Source organism: Adiantum capillus-veneris, chromosome 4 (genome assembly GCF_014529385.1).
Source record: "Adiantum capillus-veneris isolate H3 chromosome 4, ASM1452938v2, whole genome shotgun sequence".
Classification (NCBI taxonomy): Eukaryota; Viridiplantae; Streptophyta; class Polypodiopsida; order Polypodiales; family Pteridaceae; genus Adiantum; species Adiantum capillus-veneris.
In genome coordinates, this window is record NC_140934.1 from 74,716,930 (window position 1) to 74,737,077 (window position 20,148).

A 20,148-nucleotide genomic window follows, 5' to 3' on the forward strand; every position below is an offset into this window, starting at 1 on the left:
AAAAGAGCTGGACGAGGAGTGCGATTGAAGCCAACAGGTCATCATACCATGACTTGCACTCGTGGCAATATTCCCCTATGCCTCTTCTTCGACATTGAGATGTCTGCCACTAATCCCCTCACACTCTCTGCTAAAAGCGCAAGCACCTAGCACTGAAGGCGCCGACTTAATAACTTTAGGATAGCATCCATCATAAGCTTCGGTGTCATCGATCCTGCTAAGCTTTTCTGCCCTTGTCCACTTTGACATTTACTCTTTCCATTTTTTCACCTCTTTGCATCGTGCACAGCCTGATAGCATCAACAAAAGAATGTGCTGAACGGGCTAGCAAAGGCAATGAGTTTTGGTGATTTGACTACAAATCATGCCAGCTGATCATTGATTGAAATCTGATATCTTCTACTTCAGTAGCACTAGTAGAACATACCTTTGCCTTGGGTTGATTGCACGAAGTATCTGATTTTTGAGAGTGCTCATCATGCCAACAAGCATCCGAAGTACTCTCTAGCTTGATGATCTATGAAATATAACCAGGGTTTGAAAGATCTTCGGTACTCCTTTCTCGTTATGTTCAGCTTGCTGCTACACGGGCATTCTGGGCAGAAAAGAATTGGCGTGAATCTTGAGAATTAGGCATGGGGCTTGTTGCATATCATTTCTATTAACATTGAAGGATGGCCGAGGGCACAGGGTTGTTGAACCTGCATGAGCTATACTTGGAGCGGCATAATGTTGTCCATTAGTAGTTGGGCCTGCAGAAATGAGTAGAGTAAGGTAGTTGAAGCTGGACATACTGTTCAATTAGCCATTGGGTCTTGTTGCACACAAAGCTGCTATGATCACTACGCGGGGAAGACGCAGAGGTTTCATTGCAAAAGAAGGGTAATTCGAATATGCCGATGGGGTAAATAGTGACATTGTCAACCTCCTACTGCTAGAATGAATTGGGAGGAACTTGGCCTACAGACTCTATGCTACGGAAAAATTCTCTCACCATGTCGACGAGGTAGGCTTTTCTTCATGGCTCTTTGCTTTCATGTGAACAGGTATAAGGTGCCAGTACAACAGCTAGCTGGGCGTTGCCACTTTCAACACCATAGATGGATGTTGCCACTCCAAGCACCATAGATCAGAGGATGAATCAAAGGTAGTAGGGTCCGCGCTTGAAGGTTCCATTAAAGCTCTGCACGAGCAAGTACTTTAAACTTTTGTCTCCATTGCTTTCTCTTATATGACTTCATATGTGAGTAAAGCTGCTTGATCTGCTCAAAGAGTGGTTAGGGGAATTAAACAGCTGCTAATTAACCTCCTAATAAGGTGCTTAAGCGTAGGGTAAATGCGAGCTAACCACGTTAACCTTTCTTTGTACAATGCTGGCGGCAACTGCATTCGATTCTCTGTGTACCTCGACTTGTGATCCCACCTCGCTTTGGCCTCGCAGCTCTCGTCCCCTCCACCCCTCACTCAATGGTTTGATTGCTTGGTGAAGCTTTTGCGGATACTCTCTGTAAGTGCAGACTGTTTGCAGAGTGGGCTCCATCTGCTTCGCCCACCTGACACCTCAACGCGTAGTCTCCTGCGTTGGAGCACCCACAGCCTCTTGCCCACAGTCTCCTGCGGTATAGGTGCGGGTTTCTGCTATTGTATTCCTTCACACCATCCGGGCTGGTCGACCTCTTCCACAGCACTTAGTTTGCACACAAAGCTCCTATGATCACTACGCGGGGAAGACGCAGAGGTTTCATTGCAAAAGAAGCGTGATTCGAATATGCTGATGGGGTAAACAGTGACATTGTCAACCGCCTACTACTAGAATGAATTGGGAGGAACTTGGCCTACAGACTCTATGCTACTGAAAAATGCTCTCACCATGTCGACGAGGTAGGATTTTCTTCATGGCTCTTTGCTTTCATGTGAACAGGTATAAGGTGTCAGTACAACAGCTAGTTGGGCGTTGCCACTCCAAGCACCATAGATCAGAGGATGAATCGAAGGCAGTAGGGTCCGTGCTAGAAGGTTCCATTAAAGCTCTGAGCGAGCTAGTACTTTAAACTTTTGTCTCCATTGCTTTCTATTATATGTATGTGAGTAGAAGCTGCTTGATCTGCTCAAAGCGTGGTTAGGGGCATTAATCAGCTGCTAATTAACCTCCTAATAAGGTGCTTAAGCGTAGGGTAAATGCGAGCTATTCTGGAGCACAGAATAAAAGCATGGAAAGAGATGCAGACCCACGTCCATCGATGCTTGTCATCTTCCTGCAGTACTAGCTAGAAAGAAGTCGCAGCCTCCTGTAGCAATTTCTCCTATGAGTATGTGTGTGTGGAAATTGTAACGTGCTACGATGATGGCTTTGGTTGAAAGGAGGAGCGTCAAAAAGATGCTACTGCTTTGTCCTCCGAGCTGCTTCTGGGAACCTGTGAACTGCTTGTGGAGAAGATCGAAAGATCGAATTGCTGTTGAGAGCAATGCAGAAATTTTATTTTATTCACTTGGTAATTGGTAGCTCAAATATTCAGAGACAAGATTTGCATTCAATTGACTTATGCTAGGCCGCTTGTCTACATGTGGCGGAGCCTTATGGGGCCTCTTTCTCAGTGATGAGTTCCAGGCCATGCCGGAGTCTACATCAGCAGTAGGATTGAAATGCCGAGAATGGGCCGACGACGCCGCTTAGTGGGAGGAGGTGAAGACTCTTGACGCCATGGTCAAGCCTATTCTACACCTACTTCGAGTGGTGGATGGCTTGCAACCATGCATTGGCAAAGTCTACGAAGCCATGGATCCGATGATAGAGGCACTTGAGAAGGTTGTGCCTGACCTTGTTCAGTATGCGGAGATTCATGGCTTGTGTGAGTCAAGGTGGAATGGATACTACTTTCCACTTCATGCGGCAACTTATGTGCTTGACCCTGAGTTTCAGGGAAGGCGTCAAGAGACAGACAAGAAGGTGAGCAAAGGATGGCGGCTTGCATTGGAGCGCCTTGAGCCTAGCAGTGACATTAGGCGCAAGATTAGAGACGAGCTACTTAACTACAGGCAAAAGAAGGGCTCCTATGGATGTGTAGATGCATAGCTTGATCAAAACAAGATTGGCTCGGTTTTGTGGTGGGAGGACTATGGAGGAGATGGCCCACATTTGCAACGCTTCGTTGTTCGTGTCCTTAGCCAAGCATGTACCACTAGTTGCTTGGAGCAACTACGGAGTGTGTACAGCCACATTGCCTATAAAAAGAGGAATCGCCTTGGGGTTCAGAGGGCCAATGATTTGGTGTTTGTGAGCGCTAACTTGCGCATGCTTGCCAAGAGCGTCACACACAAGGCATATCCTTTCACTGAGTGGGAGATGGCACAAGAGAATCCATCTATGGCCGATACTCTTTTGGAGGAGCTAGAGAAGGACTTCGAGCCTCAATGCGAGCCTCCCGAGCCCTCATACGTCGCTGACGACCTCGACTACGACGACGATATGGAGATTCAGCAGGCGAGCACTTCTTGAGTTTGATGATCATTGATCACTCGACTCTCGAGTCTAGACTCTTGAGTCTACGACTCTACCTACTACATAGCCCTTTGTACTTTTTGTTATCCTTGAGGCCTCAGGCTTATCCTAAGTCCTTTAGGCTTTTTGACTCTTGAGCCCTTGTGGCATGCACTTCTCATTTTGTATCCATCGATCATCGATGTTTTATTAGCACATTTCCGCCTATATGACTCGTGTTCTTTGGTCTATTTAGTGTAAATTTATGGTCAAAGTGATGCTCTATGTGTGTGGCATGTGTGTAGGTCAAAAAATGCCAAAAAACTCTCTTTTTTTTTGTTGTTCCGAACCCCGTCCCCGTTTCCTGACTTTTGCCGTCCCGTTCCCGAGCCCGACCCCGACCCCGACCCCGACCCGCCGTCCCATGTAACTATGAGGTCAGACTGCTAGAGTGAGTGGCAAAACCCTGTTTCGCATGACTCATTAACTCCTGAATAGAAGCTAACTTTTGTTCTAAGCAGTGATCAGCTCCAGAATCTCTCGCAATAAGCGTCCACTGTATCCTTCTTGGTCATCTGAAGATGGTTCCAAGCAGTTTGTATGTCGCGTTCATACTCTCGACTCAGCCAAGAAGAAATAAAAAGCCTTTTGAATTTCAGTCATTTAACTGGCGCTATATTGTTTAAGAGAAGTGTGGACCACCAAGTTCGAGCATTCCCCTTTAAGTGAGAGGCAGCCCTCCAAATCTAAGTAACACCCTCCTGAGAAAGCTATGTTGAACTACTGTATAAAAGACAAAGCCTTCAAAGCATCTCTATAACCAGAAAACGTGTCAAATTTAATTGACTTTCCACCTTTCTTAAACTCTCAAACTTTCTTGCTTTTGTCCTCCAGAAAGTCATACTCGTTGGCTTTATAAAAATGCTTCTTCTTTGCATAAAAGCTGCTGTCGTCAGAGTCCGGACTATCTGAAGACAAGTCCTCTGTAGAACTGTCGACCACGGGGTGAGATTTTGGCTTCTTTGCCTTTTTCTTGTCCTTTCCAAAGCTTTGCTTTTTGCTTCGCTTTTTGCCTTTTCAATCTTCTTCGCTCGAGTCAGAAGAGCTAGAAGAATTGTCAAAAGAAGAAGAAGAATTGGGTATTCCTCTTATGCTATGGGTGGCCAGTCCGGAGACACTAGCCGTACAAGGAAGTGCCCTAGACCTGTGTGAAGCAGCAGGGCGGTGTAAATCTAACAAATAACGGATTATAAGTTGTGTATTCACAAGCACTTCTCTCAGAAGTATTCCATCTGTTATATGCTAATCAGTAAACCTAACAGTGTAGCCAAGCTCTTCACCAAGCCTGCAACCAAATTCTTCCGCAACCCTCTTGGCTACAGACATTGTGGCCACTCACAACATTCCACCCTCACGACATTTATCAACTCAGTTATCAAAAATTGAAGCCCATCAATGTGCTTTAACACATGGTTATTATTGAAGCAAAGCAAACATACTGCCCCATAGAGGACATCAATGTGTATCATTCTTTCATGCGCTTCATCAACCATGATAACAGATAACACTCAAAGCTGTGTATTCACAAGCACTTCCCGCAGAAGTATTCCATTTGTTATATACTAATCAATAAACCTAATTGTGTCACCAACCTCTTCACCAAGCTGCAACCAAATTCTTCAACAACCCTCTTGGCCACAGATATTGCGGCCACTCACAGCAACAGCCTACACTATGGAATGAAAAGCGCCACGAGACATTTATCAACTCAGTTATCAAAGATTGAAGCCCATCAATGTGCTTAACACATGGTCATTATTGAAGCAAAGCAAACATGCTGCCCAAAGAGGACATCAGCTTGTATTGTTCTTTCATGTGCTACATCAACCATGTTAACAGATTACGCTCAGAGCTGTCTATTCACAAGCACTTCTCTCAGAAGCATTCCATATGTTATATACTAATCAACGAACCTAATTGTGTAACCTACCTCTTTATAAAATTCCTCAGCGACCCTATTGGCTACAGACATTGCAGCCAATTTCTTTCTACCTTGCTTCTGTAGGAGAGAAGAAGAAAGAGAGAGAGGGGGGGGGGGGGGGGGGGGGGGGGGGGGGAGAGAGAGAGAGAGAGAGAGAGAGAGAGAGAGAGAGAGAGAGAGACCTGGACCAGAAATTCACAAAAAGAATTCCGGGTGGCGCAGCAAGACGAAGCCTTCAGAGTCTGCAGAATGGGAACGGCGCTACGTGCAGGGTAGGCAGAGGGGGTGCTGTAGTTGTCTCAACAGTAAATTTTCTACGTCTACTACTCTTACACTTTTTTTAACTTGTTCATTGGCTGGTGACAACTAGGGAAAATTAAAAGGTATTCCTAATTCCTAATGGCTTTAAAACTAGCCTTGCTTTGTGGGTCTTGCTATACAACATCTATAGAATATAACACAACATCTATAGAATATAACAGGACATATACAAATTAACATTTAGCATCTAGGGTAAAGGGGCCAATAAGGGGACGGGTACCAGAACAAAGTTGCACCTCCCCCCAATATAGAGCCAAAAAACTGGAATATGCTTGGTATCTTGGTGATGTGTCTTTCTTTGATTTGCTGAAAAACTGATTATTATTGGGCCTTGCCCGTCTCTAACACGTGAGAGGCTTCATTTTGCATTGGAGAATGCGTTCCGCTATGTATTATTCTGCAATTGTAGGCAGATTGCACTCAGATTTTTGCGATGAAATCCTCTCTTCAGCGTGCATCTTCTGCGCCTCCTTCGACTCCAATCTGATAACGGGGGAGGGAGCTATGGCCAGCGCCTCTTCGCTGGCCCACCACTGGCCCCTTTACCCTAGCACTGAAAAGAACACGAGCATGAATAAATTGGAAAGCACAGCACGGCATGAAAGGGATATACATTTAAAAAATGCTATGATGTTTATAGGAGGAGACAAAATTAAGTGCATCAATTATTAGAGATTATAGGGATGGTTATAGTTGAGATTATATCCAAGCGAAGTTGTATTGCTATGTCTATTGGTGAATGTTTTTTCTAGTGTACGTGCTACATGTAAATTCTTGCAAACAAAAAGTATTTCAAATTTCTCATCGTATGGTTGGTAACACAGAACGTTGGCTCGCATTTTTGAAGGTGGATATTCAGTGTGTTTTTCCTTTCTTCTTTTGTCGTTGTTGTGTTTTGCCTTTCTTCTTTTGTAGTTATTATCGATACAATGAATGAGGATATTGATACATGTAACTTCACCTTCTGTGTTTTGTGTTATGGCATCAACAATGCATGTTGCACCGTTTGCCGCATCGGTTATCAAGTCGATGTTTTTAGTGATCATGCAGTGCACACCAATTGCAATCGAATCCAACTTGTTGAACTTAGGGTCTAGAAGCCACTACGCAAGGACATTTATGTTACCCACATTTGCCTTCATTTCAACTTGTGTAATGTCAGTTTGATTGTACAACTTATTCAAGGCAAGGTTGTTATAGTGTTGGATGTATGATCTGTGAGTATAAACTATCATAGTAGAGTTGTTGATGCAGTCATGTGCATGTGCTTCATCTATAATACATGCACCCGAGGTACAATTAATCTCATCTACGGCTGGTTTTATTTCACAAATAATGGTCAAGATCTAAAGCAATTCAAGGTCCGTTGCATGTCTTATAGAGCATGACATCTTGTAGAAAGTTGTGTGTATCCATTGGACCGAGCTTGTGATATGGCATGTGCTACAAAGCTCCCGTGCGTGACTACAAACTAGGGACAGTTGGGCAAGATCACCAAGCAAGAGAATACACTTGTTGTTGAAGGGATCTTCCAATGTACTACGCGTTACATTATATTTTGCCTTACGATAAGGTCAAAAGTCGTTGAGGTTAACATGAATAGCTCGTCTATAATTATAATATCTCCTTTTTTATGTCCAAATATCGCTCATCGATCTCATGAATAGAGAGGGGATAATGTTAATTTGTGCTTGGTATCTTGAACTGGTAATGGAATGTAGATGCAATGCTCCTAGTTGTCGTTGCTCCAATGGCAACGCGCCCAACAATAACATAGAAGCGAGGGCAGCAACTGTGTATATTTCATTTGTCTGTTGACCTCCTTTATCGCTAAATATGTGAGGTATGCCGCCACGCAAGAGGGACACATAATTTCTAGATTGTGAGCAAAGATGTCACATTGCATGCTCCAATCTTTATACACTACAGTAATTTCAAACCATGACCTAGCATGAGGATAGTAAGCTAGTTTCAAGTTGGCTACAGTTTGCTCCCTAGCAAGCATCTCGGCGGCCTTGCTGCTATCGGATGCATCATGTGACTCCACAAAGTACATCTCCCCCCGAGAGTAGGCCACCACCCCGTGGAAGGACCGCTTGCGGGTGTCGCTCCATCCATCTACAAGGAGAGAGACGCCATTGGTCTCCCACAAATCCTTTGTTGCTTGGGCCGCTTGCTCCACGGCAAGCTTCTCTTTGTCAAGGAGGGTGGTGCGAAGCTTCTCCGATGAAGGTGGCACATAAGAGGAGCCATATGCCCCTATTTTCGTAACCATGGTTCAAAAGTATGGAGACCTATCCACACAAAATAGAGCATGTTGTGTTAGTATGGAGAGTCGAGAGTCGAGAAGTTATAACCCATTATGAATACAAAATGGAAGATTGCAATGTGCATATGCCAAGGGAAACTCACCGCGAAGCATGGAAGGCAATGTGGTCGTGGAAGAAGAATCGGGCAACCGACCTATCTACCTCTTCCTTCAATTTAGGATTCCAATTTTCGTTGAGAGTGCTTTGGCGATGCAGAACGGAAGAGGACGGTGTAGATGCATGGCTCTTGAAGCTTCGAGAGATGTCGTCAAGGTTGGCTTCCCTTTGCTCTCGCGGTGTCGCCGTGGCGGAGGGATCAACGGCAACAAAATGGCCCCTCTTGGCCGCTTCCGCAACCTCATACACCGTGAGCTTCTCAAGAAGATCCAACCTCTTCTCGGGAGCTACATGAGGGCAAAACTTCACCTCGTGACCGGGTTCATGAAGAAGATGGGCTCGCACTTTGTTTGAACCACCTGTTTTCTTGTATGGGCATAGCTTGCATGTCCATGGTCTTGCACCGCCACCTTTGCCATGTGTGCTAAAGTCGACTTCATCCCACCACGACCACGTTTGCACGGCGGGCCTCCTTCGAGAAGAACCGGCTTGAGAAGTGGAGTTGGCTTGAGATGACATGATGGTGGAGAGACTCGAGAGAGTAGAGCTTAGAAGATAGAGGAGTTAGAGGAGAGCTTGTGTGGAGAGAGAGTAGAGGAGAGCTTCAAAGTGGGTAGAAGAGGGAGAGGAGAGCTTCAAAGTGGCTAGAAGAGGGAGAGACTTGAGAGTGGAGACTCAACTTTCAAGGGTAGAGTGTAGAGTAGTCAATGGTCATGCTTGAGCCTTGAGCAATGAGGCTATGAGGCTTGAGCATTGAGTAGAGAGGAGAGCTTGAGCTTGAGGGAAATTGGAATAAGTATTAAGAGGCCCAAGGGGGCTTTTATAGTCTCCCAAGGGCCAAGGCCCCCCAAAATGTGGCAGTTGGGCTGCAAACAGCCGTTAAAAAGGTCATAAACGGCTACTTTAACCCCGCTTGAAAGCTGCCGTTCCCGGCCGTCCTTGTCCGACCCCGTCCGATCTGGCCGTCCCCAGTCCGTCCCCCTGCGACCCGCCAGTCCGGCCAGAGATCCGACCGTCCCAAGGCGTCTCCTTCCGTCCCCAGCCCGGTTACGGCCGTCCCCCGGCCCTAGGGCCCATCCCCCCCGTCCCCTGTAACTATGTCTGACCTACCCCACAAATGAGATCATGACGCAAAGAGCCAAACAAACTTCAAAAATTGAAAGTAGAAAGAGAAAGAGCAACCCAGAACAGAAAGAAAAGGATGCACGACCCAAACTAACTCCTCAAGAGAGGGCTCGCTACATAAAGGAGGGGAAGTGCTTTGGATGCGGGGAAACTGGGCATATCTCCGCGAAGTTCCCTAAAAAGGCACAGAAAGAAGAGAACGACAAGGACAATGAGAGGCCTGAGAGTTCGAGAGTAGCTGAGGATCGTGGAAGAAAAGGCAAGATGAAAACAGGAATGTTTCCAGATTGCATGGGTACTGATCCCAGCACGATGGACGAGAGTACAGAACTTTGCCGAGCTTGGGGCAAAGTGAAAGACCAAGAAGCCCCGATCTTCTTTGATGGAGGAGCCAATGCAAACTTCATTTCATCGGAATGGACGGTGAGGCTCAAGATCACTCCCGATCGGATGGGACCACTTGCAGAGGCAGTTCTAGCGGCACCCGGCAGGGACGTAGCCATTACACTTGTCATTGGCAAACTTCGGCTGCATTGTCAGGGGTATTTGGGGCATGAGGACTTTTATATAATGCCTTTGGAAGGTTGTGGTGCCCTCTTGGGAATTCGCTGGTACCACAAGAACAACGCCGTGGTCGACTATCTCGCTAGGAAAGCAACATTGACCACAGAGAAGGGCAGAGCCATTGTACACGATGTAAAACTTACGGGCGAGTCTGTCCCTATTGTATCGGCTTCGGCCATTTTTAAATTAATGAAATCCAGTCTGTTTGTTTACTTGATCTTTTTGAAAGAGTTGAGTGATAAGGATAGGACAAATATGTCTGAACTTATAAAGAATGCCAAGATTTTCTCCTCTCTCATGCCGATTGCTTCTCAAAAGGCATGCTAGGCGAGTTACCACCCGCTCGTCCTGAAGATCATACTATTGATCAGATACCTGGAAGCACACCACCGAACCGGCCACCTTATCGTGTGAACCGAGCCCAGAACGAAGAGATTATGAACCAAGTGAAAGACCTCTTGGAACAGGGTCTTGTCCAGCCTAATACTTCACCGTACTGCTCTCCAGTGTTGTTGGTTTTGAAGAAAGACGGATCTTGGAGAATGTGCATCGATTATAGAGCTCTCAACAAAATCACCATCAAGAACAGATTTCCGATTCCTAGACTCGATGATATACTTGACCAACTTCAGAGATCCTCGTGCTTTAGCAGGATCGACTTGAAAAGTGGATATCATCAAACCCGAATCGCGTAGGGAGACGTCTACAATACAGTCTTTCGGACGACTTTTGGGTTATTTGAGTTTTGGTGATGCCGTTTGGCCTAACCAATGCTCCTGGGACATTTAACCGGATGATGGACATGATTTTTCGAGAGTACAAACTATTCGTTGGCACTTTCTTTGACGACATCATTGTTTTCTCCAAGGATGAGGCAGAACATAGAGAACATCTGCTTCAAGTCTGTCAGGCATTACGAGATCACAAGTTAGTGATTAATGCGAAGAAAAGTGAATTTTTCCTATCAGAGATACACTTTTTGGGACACATTGTGTCAGCAGCAGCAGGTGTGCAGATGGATCTGGCCAAGATAGAGACTATCCGTGATTGGCCCGATTTGAAGAATGTCCATGAAGTTAGAAGCTTCTTGGGATTGTGTTCGTACTACAGGCGGTTCATTAGAAAGTTTGCAGAGGTTGCTTCCCCTTTGCATATTTTGACACAGAAAGGAGTCCCTTTCTCATGGGGACCCACAGAGGTGACTGCCTTGCAGACTTCAAAAAAGAAATTGACTATGGGACCAGTTTTGACTTTGCCAGACTTGCAGAATTCATTTGAAGTATATTGTGATGCTTGTGGTCGTAGTCTGGGTGCGGTCTTAATGCAAGAAGGCCATGTCATTGCTTATGAGAGCCGATTGTTCTCAAGGCCAGAATTGATAGCACAGATTTATGAGAAAGAGCTTTTGGCGGTTATCCATGCTCTTACTCAGTGGCGGCATTACCTACTTGGAGCGGATTTTACTGTCTTTACAGACCATCAGAGTTTACGCTACTTCTTGTCACAGAAGCAGTTATCGGAAAAGCAGATGCGGTGGGTGAACATCTTGTCACAGTTTCACTTCCAGATTGTCCATGTGTAGGGACAAAAGAATTTTGTGGCAGATACTTTGTCTTGGAAGCCGTTGGTTTTGGCTATTTCCGCGATTCATCAAAAGGAGCTTCGAGGATATGGTCGATCAGTATGCCACGGATACAGATTTTGCAGACATTTTCACACGGATACGGGATGGGTACACAGTAGCGGGATATTCCATTCGGGACGGCTACTTGATGAGGAAAACCATGTTGTGCGTTACATAGCCGTTGAGGGAAAAGGTTATGACCGAATGCCATTGTCCGCCTTTTATGGGGGACCGCGGCATTGCTACCACCATGAAAGGGGTAGAGAGATACTTCTTTTGGCCGAGACTAAAGAAGGATGTGGACGAGTTTGTGCGCAGTTGCTTGGTATGCCAAGTTTGACAGGCATAAAACACAGGGATTGTTACAGCCTTTGCCCATATCCACCTGCCCTTGGGAAAGTATTGCAATGGATTTTATTTTTGATCTCCCGAGAACAGAGAGTGGTCACGATGGTATCTGGACTGTTATCGACAGATTTAGCAAGCAGGCTCATTTCATTCCAGTGAAGAAAATAGTCAAGCCGGATCACTTAGCGAGACTGTTTGTGGCCCAGCTTTTCAGATTACATGGCATGCCTAAGACGATTGTCTCTGATAGGGCCCTCAGATTCACGAGTTTGTTTTGGAAGGCAATTTGGGAGAACATTGGCACGCGGTTGCAGTTCTCGTCATCTTTCCACCCACAGACTGACGGGCAATCTGAGATTGCCAATTCAGTGGTTTTAGATTTATTGAAGTCTTACATCTCCGATCAGAAGACTCAATGGGAAAAGTATCTACCTTTGGTGGAATTTGCCTACAATAACACGATACACTCTTCGACGGGGAAGGCGCCATTTGAGATTATTGAAGGTGCTGCGAAGGTTTCACCCTTCCTAAGCACGAAAGATAAGATTTTTTTTGAAGGCGTTGAGTACACGCGCGACTTGGACACGGCTTTTGCCAAGGTCGGCGAGGCTTTGCAGAAATCTCAGGAAAGACAGAAAAAGACAGCAGATCGCCATCGTTACGATTTGAAATTGAAGGAGGATGATTGGGTGCTCTTACGTTTTGAGAAGGCACGCCTGAGAAAGAAAAAGGGAAAGGAGAGGCTTTTTCCAAAGCTTAGTATGAGATACTACAGACCTTTCTAGATTGCTGAAAAGATCAATGATGTTTCCTTCCGACTGAAACTGCCTGACACTTGGAGGATTCACAATGCATTTCATGTGAGTCTCTTGAAACCTTTTAAAGGTGATGTGCCCGAAGATGGGGAGCCTGATGAGCAACCCGAAGTGGAAGAAAACGAGGAGATCCTTGTTCCTGAACAGATTTTGGCACATAAGAACAGAAAGAATAAGGGTAAAGTCAGAAGGCGGTTCTTGGTTAAATTCAAGAATTATCCTGCATTGGATGTGAAGTGGATAGAGGAGGAGGACCTAGCAGATACTCCTCAGATTGTGAAACTTTACCTTGAAGCTTTGGTTTAGCATAGTCTATTCCAAATGGAACCCCGAATTCAGCTTGGCTGGAAATCTGGTGCAGTGGGTATGCACAAGAGGGGAGTTACTCCTCTCCTTTGTCAACAGATGCCTCGATTTTGAATACTAGAGTCACTGATGTCTCTTTGAGCTTCAGGGATATTGAGAGCTGACAGTATTCTGCTGTATGACTTTATGAAATGGAACTCTAGATAATATGAAACTGATTCGTTGTTGACTTGATTTTAAGTGCAGGAACTGATATACGAAATGACTGCAGTATTTTGGTCTAAATGATCTCGATAGACATGGTTGCAATAGGGATTAGTCAATTGGGCATCTATGAGGTCCTGAGTGGATCTAGATGCGATTGCTAATTGCATTGCCGATAAATCATGGTGTGAGATCCAAATGAATGTTAAATGTGATTTGTCCAGTGATGTCTAGTGATGTCCTGTGATGTCGTGTGATGTGATTGTCCATTGCTACATGTGCTAGATGTGTGTTTCTAGTGCGTCGGTATTACCAGTCAGTGTCTGCTTCTCTCTCTTTTGCAGGCGTAATCGAGGGCTAGAGGGGGGAATGTCACAAACTGGTGACGTGGCCCGATACACACACATCCTCCTTGCGGAAAATGACCAGAAATGTTGATGTGGTTGTTGGCAGGGATGGGTTACACATGGTAGGCTGTACGGACGTCCGCGTTTTGCAGTGGAAATTGTGGCAGGCTGATTTTGTGGCAGTTTTGCTTTTTGGCCTTGCTTTTTATTCTACGCAATGAATTGAGAGAGAGAGCTTTACTTTTTAAAGTTTTGCTTTATTGGCTCAAGAGAGCTTGTGTGAGAGAGAGAGAACAAGCTTTTGATTTCCAGCTTTTGGGGCTCTGCTTTTAGCTTCCCTTGTAACCCTTTAAATATGTGGGTAGGCCTCTCACAACTCAGAGCATCTGGACGTAGAGACTGAGAGGGAGCGCCTACCCACTCTCGTACTTTGAACACAGATTAATACAAAAAGAAATACCGAAAGGGGCGCCAGTCTTTGGGGCCAATATCTCTAGGCACGGAACATTGTGAATCAATTGTGAAGTGTGAACTGCTTTGAAGTGATTATTTGTGCTGGCACGGTAGATTCTCGACTTGGAGTGTCCAAGTCTGTTACAGCTTTGGATGCAGAAGCAAGCAGAAATACATTTTCCTTCTCACGGAGTTTCTACAACTACCCTAGGTTTTATTTTAAATGGGAGGGAATGTCACGATTGTGACGTATACTTTGTTTTTATTACCTTCTTCACTTGATTCTTTTACAGATACGAAGATGTACCAGATCCGAGACTGCGATTCTCCAAAGGATGCGTCTCTTCGCCCAATAGTCACACCTGTTCGGTGAATAGCCATGTCTCTTCAGCGAATGGTTGCACCTTTACGCCAAAGGGTCACGACTCAACGACAGAGGGACACGTCTATTGGCCTAGAGTCATGTCTTTTGACCTATGGTCATGTCTCTTTATCGTGTCTTTTCAGTTTCTGAATAAGAGCGTCCTTGTAACACATTTGAATCAATGAATCAAACACAGAGTCTTGTAAGTCTTATCTCAGAGTCAAGTTCAAGTTTGTTAAGTCTTAATCATGAGTTTAAGTACTTACTCAAGGATTAGTACCTAGAATCCTTACAACCGGTCCATAGACTCAATAAAAGGCGGTAGACTTTGGCTTTCACCCGATCTTTACACTGTTTAACTTTATGACACACAAGAACTTCACGAAGAAACCTGTGACTAGCATCCAACACTTCAAAACAAATCACGGCTTGGCAGCTAGAGTGCTCCCATGTAGATAGTGACACTGCGTTGGCCCCAAAGGTTGGCGCCCCTTTTGGTATTTCTTTATCCCAACAAAACTTTAGAGAAAACTTGTAAACTTTTACGTGCTGTCCCACTTTTGTTGGGTTGAAAATGATGTACTCTTGCCCAATTTCAGCAGCATAACGACATTCACAGACAAAATCCCCATGAAATAGGTGACTTTCCTAGCACATTAAAGCTCTTTCTTGAACTTGATGAGAAATTACAGCATGCTGAATTCTCTATTTCTGGCCTCTAAAATGCACCGGAGCACATGTATGACGATTTCCTAGCTTTTCCAAAGCTCCCGGGATTGTTAGAGAACAAAAACGGCCAAAGCCCTAAACCTGCAAAATTACAGAGCAAGCTGTAATTCTCTGTTTTCGGCTCCGTTTCACGTGCCGGTCACATCTGTAGCAAGCTCTCGAGTTCTCGCACGTGTAGATACTTGCCCTTTGATTTAGACGAGATTTCTCGCGAGAAATCTCTCCGAATCAACCTATACCTGTGGGGGATTAGCAATTAGCTAATCCAGTATCTGTGGAAGAGGCTCTTGCCTCAGCAATCGCGCATAATCTCACACAACTATACATATAGATGAATAGCCCTTGAGCTGGGCATCACGATTCTGTGTTCATAAGGGGAGAGAGGTGCACGAGAGCGGATTTATGGTGCTACATTGTACAGAGTAGAAGGCAAGCTTTCCATTAAAGTTGTATACGTGCACCCACTACTCACGCAGACTCTGTAGGCACTTATTGAAGAAGAAGGCTGTCCCAGAGCAACTCAAATCGATTTTGGCGCCCCTCCTAGCAGAGGTGTCCCTCAGAAGTTAAATTCCTAGTACCCACCAACTTATAAAGTGTCGCGTGGGGCTTTAATGACTTTGAACTGAGCCTAGCCACCCTTTTACCACTCGGATTTCAGTGCCGATTAGCCTCACCAACTCAGTGGGATCTGACCTTCACTGCTGCAGGTAAAACTCTTGGCCATCGGCCTTTCACACTGGCCATACAATGTCCGTCCATTTGTGACTTCAAAAAGAGGGTCTCTAAAATTAAATAAAAATCAAGGGAAAGAAACCAACAACTAAAGTTAGTGGTTGTCACAGCCTTATGACATAGATTTTGAGTTTTACAAGCCTCTTAAACAATCTGAAAGGGTTAACTAGTCTCCCTCTGACTAGATAACTTTTGGTGATCTTTTTCAGCTAAGCGAAGAATCCATTGGCATATAAATGCAAAAGCGGCTCCCTTTATGACTCTTTAGTCATGCTTGGCCAACAGTCAAAGCTATATGAGGCAGCTTTTGGCCGTCTGTTCCAGTCACTTTTGATTCGCTCGGTCAGTCAAATGCCTGATGCCAATGCTGAAAGTCAGTTGTTGGATGAGATTTTTGAGAGTGTGAAGCTTTGGCTAAACAAGGCTCAGGAGTCTTACTCACGACAGGCTAATAAGCATCGTCAGGATTTTTCTATTAAGGAAGGGGATTGGGTTTATTTAAGAATCATGAAGCAACGTCTTAAGCAAGTTGGAAAGAAATGTCCTAAGTTGTCTTTCAGAATGTATGGTCCATTTCCTGTCATTAAAAAGATAAAATGAGGTTTCAATGAAATTGCAATTGCCTAACTCATGGTCAATGCACAATGTTTTCCATGTTTCTTGGTTGAAAGTGTTTCAGGGAACACCTCCAAAGGACTTTTCGAAGAAGAAGAGCCCGAGATCATCGATGAAGTTGAAGTCATGGAGCCGGAGCAAGTGTTGTTGCATCGGTTTTGCCATGGCTTGAAGAAGCAAGTCAGACAGTACTTTTTGAAGTTTAAGGATCGAGGAACCCATAAGGCAGTGTGGATCGATGAAGTGTTTTTCAAAGATTACCTAGAGTTGTTGGCAGACTACAAGAAAGCCATGCAGCTCGGTACCAGTACCTCATTTTAAAAAAGAGGGGATGTTACGTGCACATCTAACCCTATGTGCATGTGGACAAGCTACTTCAGGTCTAGGGTTCATGTTAGCTTAGGAAGTGTTCTGGCATCTTTGTGAGCTTGTGAGCAGGCCATGCATTTCCAAGCACTCAAAGTAGTTGCATATCCTCCGGTTGTACACAGCATGATCATCAACATGATAGTCAGTACCCATCATGAGCATTTTACAGTGCACAGAAGCCAATTTCCCTATTTTATCCATTTTTCACTTATTATTAATAAGTGACTTTGTTGGGAAACTGGGTAGGGCAATTTTGCCAAGACAATATATAAGAAAACCTAGCGCTAGCACTTTTTGGCGGAAGAGGCAACACAAATCCACCAACTTACAGTGCACCTTCTCAGCAAGACAGGTAGGTGACCTAGCCAACAACAGATCAAGACCATTGTTTTTGGCTACAGTTCAGCCTAGCGTTATCAGCAGCACCAGATCAGCCCTGGCGTTAGCAGATTCCATATTGAAGCCTAGCGCTTTTGCAGATTGCTCCATCGTTTTTGCAGATTGGAGATTGCTCTAGCGTTTTGTAGATTCCCGGCAACAGATCAGTCCCTAGCATCAGCGTTTTCAGTTTTTAGCACTTAAAGACTCCATAGAACCAGCCCCTAGCTTCGCAGATCTCACCTACCCGCAGCAGATCCTCGCCTCACCGTCAGATCAGCCAGCGTTTTCAGATTCAGCCCGCTGTCCGCATCTGCGTTTTTCAGCGCATTGTCGCCATCGCCGTCCTCGCCGACACAGTGTCAGAATTCAGCAGTTAGCAGATTTGCAGATTTCAGCCCCTAGCCTTTTCAGATTTCAGCCCGTCTCGTCGTCGTCATCATTGCCGTCGACATTGTTGGCAAGTCCATTGCATCTAGACCATTGTACTAGATTTGTGCAATCAACAGCATGGACCTCTCTCGCCATAGAGAGGGGGGCCCTTGGAGGAGGGTTTGACAACCGTCTGGTGTCGTATTCTTCTCTCTCTCTCTCTCTCTCTCTCTCTCTCTCAGTCTCAGCACCTTCATTCACAGTGTCATTCACTTTGTTTGTGATCATTTGCACTCTCTCACTAAAGGAACGGAGGGCTCTTCCTTCCGTAAGTAAAAGGAACCCTTGAGCACAGTTCGGAGCACTCATCTTGAGCAAAATTCAACATTCACTTCTGCTGCACCATACAGTTTGTCAACGGACACGATAAAATAAATCTTCAGGTGTGCATTGTATGATGGGGTCTATAGTGATGATACACATCACTTCACGTGAGCAGCTTACGTTGATCACCGTGTCACCAACTTATCCATTGTATCTATCCTTGCAATCATCGTGCTCTTTCTGAGTCCCTCGAGCACACAATTTTGTGTACATCCATCCTCTATTGTCTTCGTCTTTTATGCCCTCTCTCATGTCGATCATGTCTATTGCAATCTCTATCATCATGTTGAACATGTCAAGGGTTAGCTCCTCCTGCGGCCTACACATTGGCCCACGCCCACACGAAATTCAGCCAATTGTAGTTGAGCAGCACTTCGTCTAGCACCTCGATTGGCGACAACACTTCGATCACCGCATCCCCTTGGCTATGATGATGCCTTCTATATTCATGGTTTTTGTCATGGCCTCTTTGCATAGCCTCTCTCATGCCAATCATGTCTACCCTAATACCATTATCGTCGTCCAACATGTCTACTGCGATCTGCATCATCATATCTCTTCCACGATCCCTGCCATCATGTCGACTGTGTTGTTCTCTACTGCTATTATGGCTACTATTAACACTGAAGCTTGGATTTGAATGCTTACTTTTGTGTTCCTCCTTGTTTGTAGTCTTGCTTTTAGGGGGAAGAAAAGCATGAATGCTGGTGATCAAACTTTTCTTGAAGTACTCAATAAGCTCAACGCTATTCTCTTTGAGGGTTTTGACAAACGTTTCTTGCTCTTGTCTCATCCTTCATAACAACTGCCAGAATTACCTTTGTATCTATTCCTACAACCATCATGCTCATTGTGAGTCTAGAGAAACACAAGTGGCATACGTCTTGTGCAAGATACTTCTCTCTCCATTTCCTTTTTCTCCACAAGCTATCCTCTTTTCTCATCTCAAAATTCCAAGATTTTGTTTTTTGCATTGCAAAGCATTGTTAGAAACTCCTGACTAAGAATCTCATCAAAATTTTTGCCCATGTCAGTGTCTTGCATAATGCCACATGCATTCATGATGTAACTTGTAAGCATAGCCTTTAAGACCAAAGCATAGGCGATTTCATTCGGAGAGATGTCCTACTTTGCATCTGCTGAACACAGCCCAGAGCTTTCTCTCCCTGCCCTTGTTCCACATATCATGTAATCAGTGCGTTCGAAGAGTCGACATTCCGTACAAGAAGCTCCTCAAGCAATTTTTGTGCTTTCTGAAGTACACCATATTTCGCATAATTTGAGTTGTGGATAGCTTGCAGCCATGCATCGACAAAGTCTAGGAAGCCATGGATCGGATGATAGAGACACTTGAGAAGCTTGTCCCTGACCTTGTTTAGTTTGTGGAGATTCGTGGCTTGTGTGATTCTAGGTGGACTCCACTTCATGCTGCAGCTTATGTGCTTGACCCCGAGTTTCAAGAAAGGCGTCAAGAGACCGACAAGAAGGTGAGCAAAAGGATGGCGGCTTGCATTGGAGCACCTTGAGTCTAGCAGTGACATTAGGCGGAAAATTAGAGATGAGCTACTCAAGTACAAGCAAAAGAAGGGCTCCTATGGATGTGTAGATGCACAGGTTGATCGCAACAAGATTGACTCGGTTTTGTGGTGGGAGGACTATGGAGGAGATGGCTCACATTTGCAGCGCTTGGCTGTTTGTGTCCTTAGCCAAGCATGTACCACTAGTTGCTTGGAGCAACTATGGAGTGTGTACAACCACATTGCCTCTAAGAAGAGGAATCGCCTTGGGGTCCAGAGGGCCAATAATTTGGTGTTTGTGAGCGCTAACTTGCGCATGCTTTCCAAGAGCGTCACACACAAGGCAGATCCCTTCACTGAGTGGGAGATGGCACAAGAGAATCCATCTATGGCCGAGACACTTTTGGAGGAGTTAGAGGAGGACTGCTAGCCTCGTGAGGCCTCATATGTCGCTGGCAACCTCGACTACGACGATGATGCGGAGATTCAGCAGGCGAGCACTTCCGGAGTTTGATGACATTGATCACTCCAGTCTAGAGTCTACTCCTCTACCTAGCCCTTTGTACTTTTTGTTATCCTTGAGGCTTCTTCTTTTTGAGTTCTTGTGGCATGTACTTTTCATTTTGTATCCACCGATGTTCTATTAGCACATTTGCGTCTAGATGACTTATGCTTTTTTGGTTTATTTAGTGT

At 45.0% G+C, this 20,148-nt stretch overlaps 1 protein-coding gene across 10 annotated transcripts in view; it reads left to right on the forward strand.

Moving 5' to 3' along the window:
• Window positions 1–1,320: 1,320 nt before the first annotated feature.
• LOC147459424 (biotin--protein ligase 2-like) overlaps window positions 1,321–20,148 on the forward strand; it is a 94,855-nt gene continuing 76,027 nt past the window's right edge. For 6 of the 10 annotated variants that reach the window (XR_015187870.1, XR_015187867.1, XR_015187868.1 and 3 more), the window contains exon 1: window positions 1,321–1,881. Coding sequence is in view for 1 of the 10 variants with exons in the window: in XM_086510699.1 (XP_086366825.1) it covers window positions 1,860–1,881 (22 nt within the window). In the remaining 9 variants the exon portion in view is untranslated. The remainder of the gene's footprint in view (window positions 1,882–20,148) is intronic. The other 4 variants (XM_086510697.1, XM_086510696.1, XM_086510695.1 and 1 more) reach the window with 2 other exon arrangements.